Here is a 12,837-nt window from a genome sequence, read left to right on the forward strand (position 1 = left end):
ATCGCAAAAATCATGCGCGATCTGCCCAGGCAAGTGTTTTCCACTAGTACGTGCGCGCAACTCGGGCCTCAAGAGCCAGCTCCCAGCCTCCTGCACTTCCAGTACTGGTGCTGGCCCTCGTGGAAATGACCGCGCCATCTGCCAACGCGATGGATTTGAAGTCGACGAAGAAACAATTATACACAACCCTTGCCAGAACACTTACTGCAGACCTTGCTTCGACGGAATCCTGCGCCGCAACTGATATCAATCGCTCTGCTCTTACTGCCGCGACTTCCTGCACGAGCAAGACCCTCTTCCATACCTTCCTCCTGAGATCTACGATACGCCTGAAGTTGCCAAGGCTCGCTTCCAAGAGAGAAGTGAGAGGGCTGCTGTCACCCAAAGCTTCATTGTTGAGAATGTGTGCCCTCTGATTCAGATCGTAGATGGGATCTCGGAGAAGGGTGAAGACCTCATCAGGACCGGAATCGACAGCAGATCGGTGCACCCCTCCCGGCCTCTCAAGCCTGGCATATTATGCACTCTTTCCTTCCGCAGCATCGGGAAGGTTGGATTCAATACCAAGTCCGGCACACTCTCTCGAAGGCTATGAGAAAGATGAAGATGGCGAGCTTTTCATGGTGCCCTGGCCAGGGAATGATGATTTGTCAAAAGCATATTATGGTGAGACGAGAGGGAACGAGACAAGCTACGACAGATCGGCTGAGTAGGATGAATCCGACGAAGATGGGCGATGGCAAAGAGGAGGATAGTGAGGAACGCAGATGGGAGCGACGATGACGACGAGCATACCGACGCCGACGAGGAAAGTGATGAAGAACATAACGATGATGACGACTCTCATCGACCGGCCCATTGCCACCTCCCGAACTTCGCTCCATCACGTCCCTACATCAGTGCATCCTTCAGCAGATTCCAAGTCAGCGTGGACTCCCGTTACAGGCTCATGCTGCAGCACCAGCTGAATGCGCTACGCGATGAGGTCGAAATTGAAGGTGCGTTCAATCCATCCTGCGACGCGGGCGATGCGCGCCCCGACTGGTGCTCGCGAGGCTACAACGCAGTCATGGCGCTGGCGGAAGAGCGCAGTCGAAAGAAATTCGCGGAAACGGGGCATACTCCGGCGATATGTGTTGGCTGCTTGCGCAGGGAATATACGCGGTTCTGGCCTGTGGTCTATGCGTGGCGTCTGCGAGGAAGCACAAGGTCGTGTCATTGGTAGGAGAGAGCTTGAGTGTGTATGTCTTGGATATTGCCTTTTGTTGATTTCTACTGATCACGAGACCTGGTGAATTGGGAAACCTCTGAGGCTAGCTCTAGAGCCGCAGCTTTTGCCTTGACATTTGGGGAATGGACTGGTGGCAATGCTGTTCATGATGGCATTAACGCAGGATAGGCTCTCCTAGATGTTGCTTCAATTTCAGCTGCAACTCGTATTCGCCCAGAAGACCTGCATAAGGATGTATACAGTGTACCGTAAAATGACCACGACAGTGCTGCAGATAGAAACAACCAAAGGTCCGTCTGGTAGTATTGCACCCTTACAAGTTTTAAGCCATCACTCCCACTCGCTCTCTGATCAATCACCACCAGCTTCAAGTATCTTTAGCTGCCGCACATTACACATCCCTGGCTAGTTCTGATGAAGTGTCGTATACGGATCGAATACTCACCTCGAATAGAGAACGATCATCCACTGCGACCAAACCAAGGAACCAGCTGCACAACTATTTCTAGGCCCTCCTAGCGGAGTAGCAATCAACTCCAAACCTTTCCTCAGTCGGAATCTCGCATCTGACATGTTCTCAGTGCCGAGCGTGGTAGTCAGGCTAGGCCTGAGATCCCAGAAATCATACACGGAGCAAATATGATCCGGCTGACCAACGCATTATGGTCTGTCCCGTTTTCATTATAATCCCCGTGTCTGGACAAGCTGTCACTTCTGTTTCTTGTTCAGAACTGGACTAGCTCAGTGTGTATTTTATGACACAAAACAGTCTCTGAGGATTGATGAGACAGCCGAGCTAATAAGCTGCAACTCGCGGTTTTATAGACGTGACAAGAAAGGACCATGGTCTTCAAGGCGCCCGGTAATACAAGCACCCTCGCTCCCAGGCTGCCCAGCCCTACGAACACCCAATTCGAATTCGTCCAAGCTGGTGGCCTGATCGATTGACCAGCTAACAACCTCTGATCACGAATATCATGGCATTATAATCACATCCCGCACGATACCTCAGCCGTTCCACTCACATGTAGTTTAAACAGCAGCTTTTCTCTCAATCCATTGATCGGAATCCTAAGCATTCAGCTCTCTGACCACTCTCCCTCCATCTTACCCTGGGAGCCTCCGCCAAACCCAGCCACCCATTCCTCACCCGTCTTCCAGCCCTCTGATCTCCAAATGTCAACCACACTAGGCTTCCCTCCCCTCCCATCCTGGCCCTACCTCTTCGCCAGCACCGCCTCCTTCATGCCCATCGGCTTCTCCATCGGCGCGCAAACACGCTACGCCCACGCCATGTGTGCGCAAGCCGGCTTCGCGCAACCCCTTTCTCCCGCATCTCCCCGGGGCAAAGGGGTCCAACGGCAAATTCAATCTCGCGACAATGACCAGGAGATGAATTCGCTGCTCTACCTGCTCGCCAACAAAGAGGCTGTCATCGGCATCGTCCTTCTGGCTCTACAGGCTGCGGGGGAGTGGAAGGCGGTGGGGATCATGCTGGGGGTGGTATGTGTGGGTGGGCTGGCGGATATGTATGTTGCGGTGGTGAGGGGGAGTTTTGGGGCGTGGGAGGCGTTTTGGACGATAGGGTTCGTCAAGTTTATTGGGACTTGGGCGGCGTGGAAGATATGTCTGGAGAACTGGTGAAGTGGGGGCTGAAGATGAGGGGTTGGGGCAAAGGTCTGAAAAAGGAGTAGGTGAGTGTTGGAGTAGGAAACTAGGAGATCTCGTTGCTGGGACTCTTCGTTGGACGTTACGTAGTCTCATTTCTGTGCTTCTCGAGCAATTCTTGTCCTGCGCGTCTGAATCGCCTTACCACTGCGTCGATGTCCGTTTCGCGCGAATGCAAGTTACGTTCTGCATCTCCGTCGAGCGGGAGACTATGCTCCAGGATCCAAAGTACAGCTTCTCTGGAGATTTGGACCGCGTATATCCAGGCTGGTGGTTCGGCAAGGTCCGTCCCTGCGTGGCGAAAGGGTGTAAACTGCTCAACTTTAACCTCAGTTAAGCCACCGTCTGTCGCTCTATACAATACCGCCTGCTCGAATAGATCTCGGTGTTCTTCGATCACGGCAGCAGCTTGGTATACCCCGTCTGCACTGGGGCGAAAGCATAAATGTGCGTGAGGATTGTCCCAGCTATGACTTGTGCATGCTATGACAAAGGCTCTTTGCTCGCTGATCGGCGAGACTTGGTCGCTGTCTGTCAGAGATTTCGCCGGCATTGGCTCACACGACATCTGGGCACCATTCCAAAAGTCCGCCGAGTCTGGCAATGTCTGCGTAGGGTCCAAGCGTCGCACGTCCCCAAGATGATACACAACTGCTGGATCTCCTCGCTTCAGCCCCGCTCTAAGATCTTTGACGTTTAGCTGTAGAGCCATCATCAGCCGACGTAAGTGATCAAAAGATGCTACCTCGAGCGTGTCGTCTCGGGAATGCCGGAGGAAGTGATCAGCGGCTCTCCAGAACAAGGACTGGCAGTCCTCATTGTAGTCCACCTTGAATTGGGCACCCCCCGAGATCAGTCCTAGTCGCGAGTAAATCCTATCACGAACGTCAGAGCACCCTAGTTTATGGAAGTCCTCTAGGGCTTCTCGTAGAGATGGTATATCGTTGCCTGTGAACCGAGCATGCCAAGAGATGATCAGATGCGCCATATTGGTATGTTGTAGGAGATCAACGATGCGGTCTGGCAGCGTATAAAGACGACCAGGATCGGTTCCCGGGACGGTGAACTGCCGGTAAAAGAAATACAAGTGCATCGCGCGATGGCCAGTGAGGAGAAGTGGAGACTTTGCTAGGATGACCTCTTGAGAGATCCAGGCCCGCGTATAGTAGTCATTGAGGATGAGCGACTCGAAGCTATCCAGAAATGCATCAGGGTCGAGCAAGAACGTTCGTGTAATGATGGCGTGTTTGGCGTCCAATACTTTCGTCTTGAGTGGACCACTCTCCTTTCGCCGGCTGTACAAGATTCGTTCATCTTCCACTCCCAGGGCCTGGCTGGCCTCTGCAAGTTCGTTGGCAGTATTGAATGCAATGTCAAGTTTTGGGTCCTGTCCCAGCCACATCAACACCTCGCTAGCGCCGGCGTACAGCTTGGACATCTGTTGGACCTGGTAGTTCTTTTCTGGAATGTCCTCCTGATTAATGCACAGTGCGTCTATCCATAACGGCTGGTTGGGGCAAAACTCTCGTGCACGATGGAGAAATTGCCACAAATTATCTCGAACGCTGAAAGACTTGCCGTTGAGCCGAATGTTGTTGGCAGAAGCTTCCGAGCCCCACATATAAGATAGGCATCTATAATGAGTCGGCAGGTCGTGATGGGTGATAGTACAGCTGATGAGACCATCTTCTAGATTCGATGAGATTTGGAGGAGGCGGGTATGTTCAACACTTTCGAGTGGGCGATATGCGAACTGCTCTATCAGCGGCATTTCGCATCAGATGTGAAAGTCGCTTGATTGGCCCCTTTAGAGGTCGCTCGGGTTGGACTCGAGGGCAGAGAACCGGGAGGCCTTGTGGTTCAAGAAGTCCGGGGACCGGATCTCGGAAGGCGGGGAAGCCGAGCCACGTTTTAGCCTGGTGTACCCCATATGCATACACAGTTCAACGAATGAGTGCAACTTTAAGATGCTAGCACAGCAAAAAGGCACTGTCTACGTGGCATCGGCTACTACTGATCATCAGCACATTCGCATCGACCCCGAAATAAGATTACCACTCAAGTCAAGTTTGACTCGAATCCGTGGCTGTCTCGACATCGTCGAGCAAACGAAACCCATCATGATTTGACCGTGTCTATGAGGCAGCATAGTCACAGTTGCAACTAGCTGATAACACTTATGAGAACGATAATTCGTGCCGCAGTCGAACAATGGCAGAAGAGCAGATGATGCAACGGCATATGAGTAACATCCCGACCATGTCAGCCGTAGGGAGCAAAATTCTGCTACACAAAGACCATTTATGACGCCTCCCGAACATCTGGCTCATCCTCAAATATTGCTGGATCTCAGAGAATCAACGTACGTTGCCGTCAACAACAAAAGGTCGTACTCGCGCGCGTTCTTACCATGCCATCACGACATGCGCTTCCAGGTCCTCACCACGATGTTCATATCCTGCAGACATCGCTTCCGCAATCCGAGACTCCGAGACGACCGGTGCGGCGATCTCAGCGGGACCGAGCGCTTTTGCTGAAGGGGGTACGTAATGCCGCGATTTGCTCGCTTCCATGTTTTTGGAGGAATCAAATAATGATATCCATGGTGGGGTTGCTCTCGACCCAGCCCAATCGATCCAATAACAGCTGAGATTTTATCGAAATCTGCCAAAATCTCTGCCAGCGAATGCTTGGGAGAACTCCTGTTCGTCTTTTTGTGCTGATGCATGAACTACTGCGCCGGGCGGGTCGCGACGTCGGGGAGACGGCAGGCTGCATCAGACCCACAGTTTTCGAATGGCATGTATGATTGCCCAGTAGATCGCTGACACGACCTTTGAGCAAGGGTGTGCCTCGCCTTGACAGAAATGGTCTATGCATTGTAACTCCAGGGAGATGAACCACACAAAGAAGATTACAGCCACACTGGCCACTCAGATGCATAGTCTATGCCCAAAGCAATGCCGTCAATCATTCTCTAACACGTCTACATGGTTATGCTAGGCACGTTGCTCTCAACGACATTTTGTCGCTCACTACAATGTTGCCACGCACGACATCTTGACTGTTGACTGGTAATAACAACTTCATACTCTACGGAAATACAAGGTACTTCCTTGCTTTGTTGTACTGAGATCCAGAATACTTGCTTGCCTATGGCATCTGACACGGACAACCCGGCAAATGCCGCAGATGAGCACCGAGCCTCTGTTCAAATTGTTGAAGATTTTCTGCAGCATTTGAAATGTTTTCAAGCTCATGAAGGGCCCTCTCACATCAGCAGGATCTTGCACCAGCGGCAGGACCTGCAGCAAGCCCATGATGATCTTCGTACAGAACACCGCCTTTCCAACGAAAATTTCGAACGGGAGATCGTTACTATGAGGACGAACGATGAGGTCGCTCGACGAAACGCCTTGAGAGACTACACGGAGGAGAGAGACAAGCTTAAGAGCGAGAAAGAAAAGCTAGTCCAAGAGAATATCAACTTGAGAAAATCTCTTGACGAACACACCATAGGCTCTGTAGCACTTGAGAGCCGAAACAAAACGCAAAGCGAGCAGATCGATGCTTTACGACTAGATCTGCAACGGTCTAAGGATTCTGTCACGTCCGCTGTCCAAGAAGTACAAGCAAGCAAGAGGGAACTCAATAGACTCCAGCAAACGGAAAGGGAGCTACGCGAACGTATCAATCAAAGAGACTTGACAGAGACCAAGCTCAAAAATGATGTGAGCAAAGCTCAAGAGGAAGCATTAGCTTACAAGAGAGAGAAAGAGAAATTCGTGAAACAAACCGACCAGGTCAAAAGCTACCTATCACCATCTGCTACTGAGTCGTTGTCTGACTTGTAATAGTTTAAGCCCTCTGCCTGAAATACTATATACTGATCAATTGACAGGACTATCGAGCTTGACACAGTATGGCGAGACTTTCTGCAACTTGCCAGGTCGACAGCCGAGGAAGACTTACCTTCGTCTGCTCTCGAGGTAGGATAATGCTGCGGAGCGTATGAGCTGATCCGCTAATATCTGTTCCAGGATCCTAATTTGTGGGACGATGTGACGAAGCTCGCTGTTGGCTTGCCCCTACCGCGTTCCAACAGCGCTGGTGCAAAGACAGCACGACAACTTCTCATCCTCTCCGCGATGGCTGATGGACTTGTGCGGTGCATCTTTACATCAACAAACTTACTGCCTCGGGGAGCGGGACTTGATGATATTTTGAGGAGCCTGGCTGAAAAGTCTCCTACGCAGGAGTTTTTTGCTCGACGTGTACTCCTGCAAGTCGGCAGCGACCAAACGTCCAGAAATACCATGACCGGTGACGTCGTTGATTGTATCAGGAAACTTATACCTCGTGATACACTCGATAGGTTCAAGTCAAAACTGGAGGCACTAGTCGAGAGAAGTGCCCAAACGTGGGTCAAATTCCAGCGCAGCAAGACCCACTTCGAAGCTTCCTGTTACCTGGATGGAGGGAACAGCTCATACTGGAAAATACTGGCACTGTCTCCTGCAAACCGCAAGACCTTATACGACGAAACCCACTCAGCTATCGAAGGCAGCTGCATCCCGGTATTTCCGCAAGTATGGGCTGTCGACGACGTCGAAGATAAGTGCGTCATCCCCGGAGTGGCGGTCCTGAGGTCTCAGCTCGCAGACATAGAGCAAGAATTTAAAGCCGAAAAGGTTGCTCCTAAATCCACAGCACGGAGACGTATAACGGCTTCTCAAGCCGGGTCGAGACAAGTTCTATATCAATCAGCTCCTGGGGTCCATGCAAACGGTTTTTTAGGCGTTCGCTGATGGGACTCTGTCGCGGGCAGCTCAGAGGGCCATCACGGTCATGGCACGGCTTGACGTAGATTCAGTATGCAGGACTAATGATGATGAGTGCAAGCAGTTTAAGTGTATCGGTGGTGACTGGTAGTTTTCATCCGTACCTGGAAGTGCTTATGAAAAGGCCTGAGCGTCCCCATGTAACACCGCATCTTACGCTACAGTCTGTCAGGAACAAAAGAGTCGACCTCGTCGACTAGATGCTGTTGTTGAGACTTATATCTGTTTTCAGGCAGTAAAAGTTTTGGCATAGTGAACGAAATATGGGGTCCTAGGGATGTATTCCAGCAGCATTGCCACCACGTACCGAGGATAGTCGTCATACCTGATGCCTTGTACGAAACGTGCTTTGTCAGTAGGGTGGGCATATGAATTGTGACCTTGTATGCGGATGCGGTGGAATTTGAAATAATTAATTAATTCGCGTGACCTGAATTCTGATGATATTTCGAAGAGGCCAAGATCGGCTTCACGTTCCCCCCACCGTGGATTCATAGAACACCGTCGTTTCACAGTTAGAACACGGACCGAACGGTAGCCTTGGCCCATCCAGCGACACCTCCTTTCTTCTGCTCCTCCTTCAATTCAGCGATACTTGCCCTACGCTCATCCTCCGTGAGTCCACGCCCACTGATCATCTCGGCCTGTCCTTCGCGCATGCCGGTATAGATATCGATGTCTTTGATCTTGACGTACAAAGGCCGGTGTGCGGGGATCTTGAACCAGGAGTAAGTTTTCCAGATGATGTACAAGGCCACCAAGAAGGGGCCGGCCAGGTAGAGCTCGAAGAATGTTTCCGGGTCGAGATTCGGGCCTCCGACCGGATACAGGGCGGTGTAGAACTGTGCCATCAGACAAATGAAGTTCATGATGGCACAGATATATGAGCCATAGACGCCAAATGCGGCTTTGAAGGGTAGCTCGTCAACACTGTGACCTTGAAGTTTCCTTCGAAGCTGGGTTAGTCATTGAGACGCCTGTTCTGCGCGTACAACTTACCAAGCCTGTCGGAAGCGAATGTGAGCTATGGCAATGCTACCAAAGATGAAGAACGAAGATAGGCCGGACAAGGCCAGCAGCCAGTTGAAGATATCGCCTCCACTCGGCGCCAGATTAATAAAGGCAAGACATCCGAAAAGAAGCTGGAGGAGAGTGACGACCAGCGGGCGGCCCTTGCGGTCGACATATGCGAAGATCTTCGGGCCCATACCTGCGCCTGTTAGTCGTGCTGCCAGGACTCGTCCTACGGGCCAGACATACCGTGCTGTGCCAAAGCTTGGAAAGTACGAGTCGACCCAAATGTGCATGAGTTTGCGACACTCATCACCGAGATAAGAATCACGGCATTGAAGATCGAAGGGAGAGCTTTGATGTTCGCCAGCTCGATCGCGATGACAAATGGCGAATGGCGACTAGTAGATCCCTCAGATGAATAGAGATCGCTGTTTGCTGGCACAATCAACCCGATCAGGAACAAGTTAACGAGATAGAAGATGCATATACGCCACACCACCTGCCGGGTAGCCCGGGGGATTTCTTTGCGTGGATCGTCTGCTTCGGCAGCTGCGAGCCCGGTGAGCTCAGTGCCGCTGAAGGCGAATGATGCCGTTACGAAGACACCACAGAAGCCGTGGAAACCGTTGAGGAAGGCGCTGTATGGTGAGTGCCTGAAAGGTTCAGCATGAGCTTTGTTACACGATGATGGACAGACCAATATCTTGCACCGATGTAGCCTCTGTCGTCGGTCGGGACACCACCACAGTCGATGATAATTCCAAGGATCATGAACCCAACGCAAGCAATGATTTTGATCAGGCTGAGAACGAATTCAACCTCACCCTGTCAGCGTATGACACGAAATGGGTTTACCAATACCTACCTCTCCATATCCTCGGACACCAAAGATCTGTATGACTACGAGCAAGAACAACAGCGGCACGATCCATGCAGCGTTATTGACGTCCTCAATGCCTGACCAAAAGTGAATGATCTGGAAATTTGTCAGATTCACGAACATTTCTCTTCGGGGGTTGATCTTACGTTGCATGCCGCCGAGATCTCGAACGGGAGCACTGTAAGCCAGCTGATGCCGTACTGCCAGCCACAGGCGAAGCCCCAGGAAGGATCGATAAACCTGACAATGTACATCGTGAAGGCACCGTTGATAGGATACATCACCGTCAGTTCAGCCAGAGCTTGCATCATCAAATAACTTTGGTCGACTATTAGCAGTTGACATTGCTTCACGGGGACTGAAATCGTACATCATGCCACCTATCCCCGAATGTTAGACCGTCAACAATGGTTTTGCTAGTCACTTACCAATTATCATAAAACCAATCAGCACCGCACCGGGACCACCAGTCTGGAAAGCACCGCCGCTGCCAATGAACAGACCGGCACCGATAGCTCCGCCACTACCAGAATCAGCATTCGGACATCGAGGAGAACAGCAGTATGCTCCATCAAAGCTACTCACATAGCAATCATCTGCATGTGGCGTCCCTTCAGGTTCCGATGCAGCTTTCTCTGATCGGCTTCAACGATGGCGACATCTTGAGCTTCGATGCTGAACTGACGCCCACGGGCATGCTCCCCCAACGGAGCTGTCTCGATGGGTCCTTTCTCGTCCGCATTCTGGAGAGTCAGGCTCTCTCTGCGTGCGCTCATCTCGATGTGTAGAAGGCACAGCTGGCTGGATTCGTGAAGAGTTGACTCTGGGGTCGTCCTGGCTCTTATCGAATCGACCACAAAAGAGTTGGAAGAGCCCAGCGAGATCCTGAGCCGGGGGGTGTAAGTACTGGGTCGCTACTTTGCTTATCTGAAGAAAGCCTTGCTAAGAGAGATGCTTCTGCTGATAAGCTTTCAGTCTATTCCTTATCTCTGGTACCTTTGTTCGGCTTCTGACGCATCTGATAGGATCATCTGGTGCGCTAGCACCAACTGGTGTTCTAGCTCGCGTGCAATCTACATATCGGGAACCAGTCAACAGCAGGATAGGCTCGGCAGGAAGGACCCTACCGAACTGCGGGGTCCTGGCCTCTTGCTCTCGTCGAGACGACCGTGTCTGATACGACTGGCGGATGAAGAGCGACACAGCGCCGATAAGGCATGGTAGCAGCTTACTGGCAGAGAAATGGTCAGGGGATCAGGAATGGTGTGATGGTGCTGGTACGGTCACGTCACTCAGCTTTTGTCCGCGCGAGGTCGTCACATAGGCGCGATCATCGACTTGGAGAGGGTCTGAAGCTACTACCACTGTGCCTCATAACACGCCATGGTGAGTGGTAGCGGTGAGTCCATGCAAGGGCCTGAAATGGATTCCATTAGCACACTGGCATATGATTCATGATTCACAAGTTAGTTCGGCTTTGATGAATAGTAGATTAGAACTGATATGTCCTTTTGAACTGACATTTTTGGCGTGGACTGCTACTAGTGAAACGGAGCAGTGCTTACCACCTACCTCAGAGACCTCATACTCCCGGAGTCTCAACTAAGGCAAGTGTTTCCGTCCAAACCAGCTTCTGCTGGCAGGTCGGACACGACAACACTCTGGAGAACCATTCCTCGGCACAGCTCCTGCAGGCGCGGTGTTTGCACGGGGTGATTAGCATCTCGTCACCACGCTCCCAGGTCCTATAGCAGATCAAACAGTGCGCACTGTCTTCGTCGACCAGCAGTGGCATGGCAGCGTACTCGGTGAACCGGGCTTGCGAAGGAGCCATGGCTTCAGGGACGGTCTCTTGCACGGCATTCTCCCAGATGTGCGTGCGGAAGATGCGCCGACTGTGCAAGATGGGAGACATTTGAACTGACCTGATTTCGGGGTTGGGAGCAGGCTGACGGTTGGGCTGGCGACGAAGCTGCTCTTTCCTGCGCTCGGTCTCATGCACCAGCCACTTTGCCCATGATTCGCTGATTGGAAAGATAAAAAGCAAGGCAACGACAATGCCCAAGTACGGTCCGGAGGAGCGAACACCATACCACCAACGGTCGACGATGCTCTGGATTAGAAGGGCTAGGAACGGGGTCAGTACCAGGAAAAGCAGCATCATGGCCCCGAGACTTGGCAAGCCGGAGTCGTTGGCTCCCAGCGGACTGATTCTGTGCCCGAGGCACGCAACACGGAACACTGCTCTCCAGACGATAATGTAACTGGTCGCGCCGTGGTTGGGATTTCGTTCAGGCATGATGTGAGTAGTGAGTTGCAGAGTTCAAGGTACTAGAAAGCTGACCTTTGCAATCGATTTATAGTCAAGGGGCCTGGGCTTGTCTCGCTGTCACTGCGAAAGGTGTCGGGACTTCAGACTCTTGTTGTTCGAAACGCATTAACGAGTTAAAAGAGCTTTGTCGGAAAGCAGTTGTCTTGCCTGTACTGATATCTGGTTTGGAGTCCCCGTGGTAAGTCCAAGTCTACGAGGAACCCTCGCCTTGCACCAAACTTGGTTTGTATCCAGTTTAACTGTATCTACGTCCCTCAAGACACAGTACTAGTTCTATGCAGCATCTGAAGGTTTAAAAGGATATGATTGCTTCTTACGAAAACGGAAACTAAACATACCTGGTCCAGTGTTTCTGTCAAGCAAGCATGATTACACCTCGGTAAAACAGAATGGGAGCGCTTAAGATGAGGATATGTGAAATATTAGTAGTCTTCAATAGTTCTATTGAGTCTCATGCTAGGTAGATCTAGCAAGCTGACTACCGATGTGCTGATTACGCCCGGCTTCAGTGCAAATTCGGGGTCTACCGCAGAATTATAGACCACTAGTAAGAGTGGCAGTTCCGCTGACGACGGTCCCGGCGCCGCGGGCGACTTTCATCAGCACAACCCTGCCGCGAGCCAATGCCAGCAGCCTCCTGCTCCAACCACCTCTCCCACGAGCGCTGAGTCCTACCGATAGAGCTGACATTGGAAGACAGGCGCAACAATGGCCAGGGTGACGAGGTCAGATTCTTGGGATCATCCTTGATCTCTTTGACTTGCTCGTAGATGACACTTAGCGTAAGGAACTGGATGAGCATGAGCAGAAAAATGGCATAGCTGGAGGGCGCACTGGGGTTGTCGTGGCTGAGGGGGCTCACATTGGATCC

General features: G+C 51.6%; 5 protein-coding genes across 5 annotated transcripts; 2 read left to right on the forward strand and 3 right to left on the reverse strand.

Moving 5' to 3' along the window:
* Window positions 1–2,476: 2,476 nt before the first annotated feature.
* Window positions 2,477–2,875, forward strand: HMPREF1541_09700 (uncharacterized protein; the record flags this gene model as incomplete). The annotated part of the gene is made up of 1 exon (XM_008714373.1): window positions 2,477–2,875. One exon carries the CDS (start codon window positions 2,477–2,479, stop codon window positions 2,873–2,875), a length of 399 nt encoding a protein of 132 aa, XP_008712595.1.
* Window positions 2,876–2,981: 106 nt separating this feature from the next.
* On the reverse strand, window positions 2,982–4,670 carry HMPREF1541_09701 (uncharacterized protein; the record flags this gene model as incomplete). Its single annotated transcript, XM_008714374.1, has 1 exon — window positions 2,982–4,670. The coding sequence occupies one exon, from the start codon at window positions 4,668–4,670 to the stop codon at window positions 2,982–2,984; it is 1,689 nt and encodes a 562-aa protein (XP_008712596.1).
* A 1,609-nt stretch (window positions 4,671–6,279) lies between these two features.
* HMPREF1541_09702 (uncharacterized protein) lies at window positions 6,280–6,753 on the forward strand (the record flags this gene model as incomplete). Its single annotated transcript, XM_008714375.1, has 1 exon — window positions 6,280–6,753. The coding sequence occupies one exon, from the start codon at window positions 6,280–6,282 to the stop codon at window positions 6,751–6,753; it is 474 nt and encodes a 157-aa protein (XP_008712597.1).
* A 1,502-nt stretch (window positions 6,754–8,255) lies between these two features.
* Window positions 8,256–10,410, reverse strand: HMPREF1541_09703 (uncharacterized protein; the record flags this gene model as incomplete). Its single annotated transcript, XM_008714376.1, has 8 exons — window positions 8,256–8,688; window positions 8,740–8,950; window positions 9,001–9,407; window positions 9,452–9,573; window positions 9,620–9,730; window positions 9,781–9,962; window positions 10,063–10,157; window positions 10,220–10,410. 8 exons carry the CDS (start codon window positions 10,408–10,410, stop codon window positions 8,256–8,258), a joined length of 1,752 nt encoding a protein of 583 aa, XP_008712598.1.
* Window positions 10,411–11,216: 806 nt separating this feature from the next.
* Window positions 11,217–11,933, reverse strand: HMPREF1541_09704 (uncharacterized protein; the record flags this gene model as incomplete). The annotated part of the gene is made up of 1 exon (XM_008714377.1): window positions 11,217–11,933. The coding sequence occupies one exon, from the start codon at window positions 11,931–11,933 to the stop codon at window positions 11,217–11,219; it is 717 nt and encodes a 238-aa protein (XP_008712599.1).
* Window positions 11,934–12,837: the final 904 nt, after the last annotated feature.

Source organism: Cyphellophora europaea (genome assembly GCF_000365145.1).
Source record: "Cyphellophora europaea CBS 101466 unplaced genomic scaffold supercont1.11, whole genome shotgun sequence".
NCBI classification, from domain to species: domain Eukaryota; kingdom Fungi; phylum Ascomycota; class Eurotiomycetes; order Chaetothyriales; family Cyphellophoraceae; genus Cyphellophora; species Cyphellophora europaea.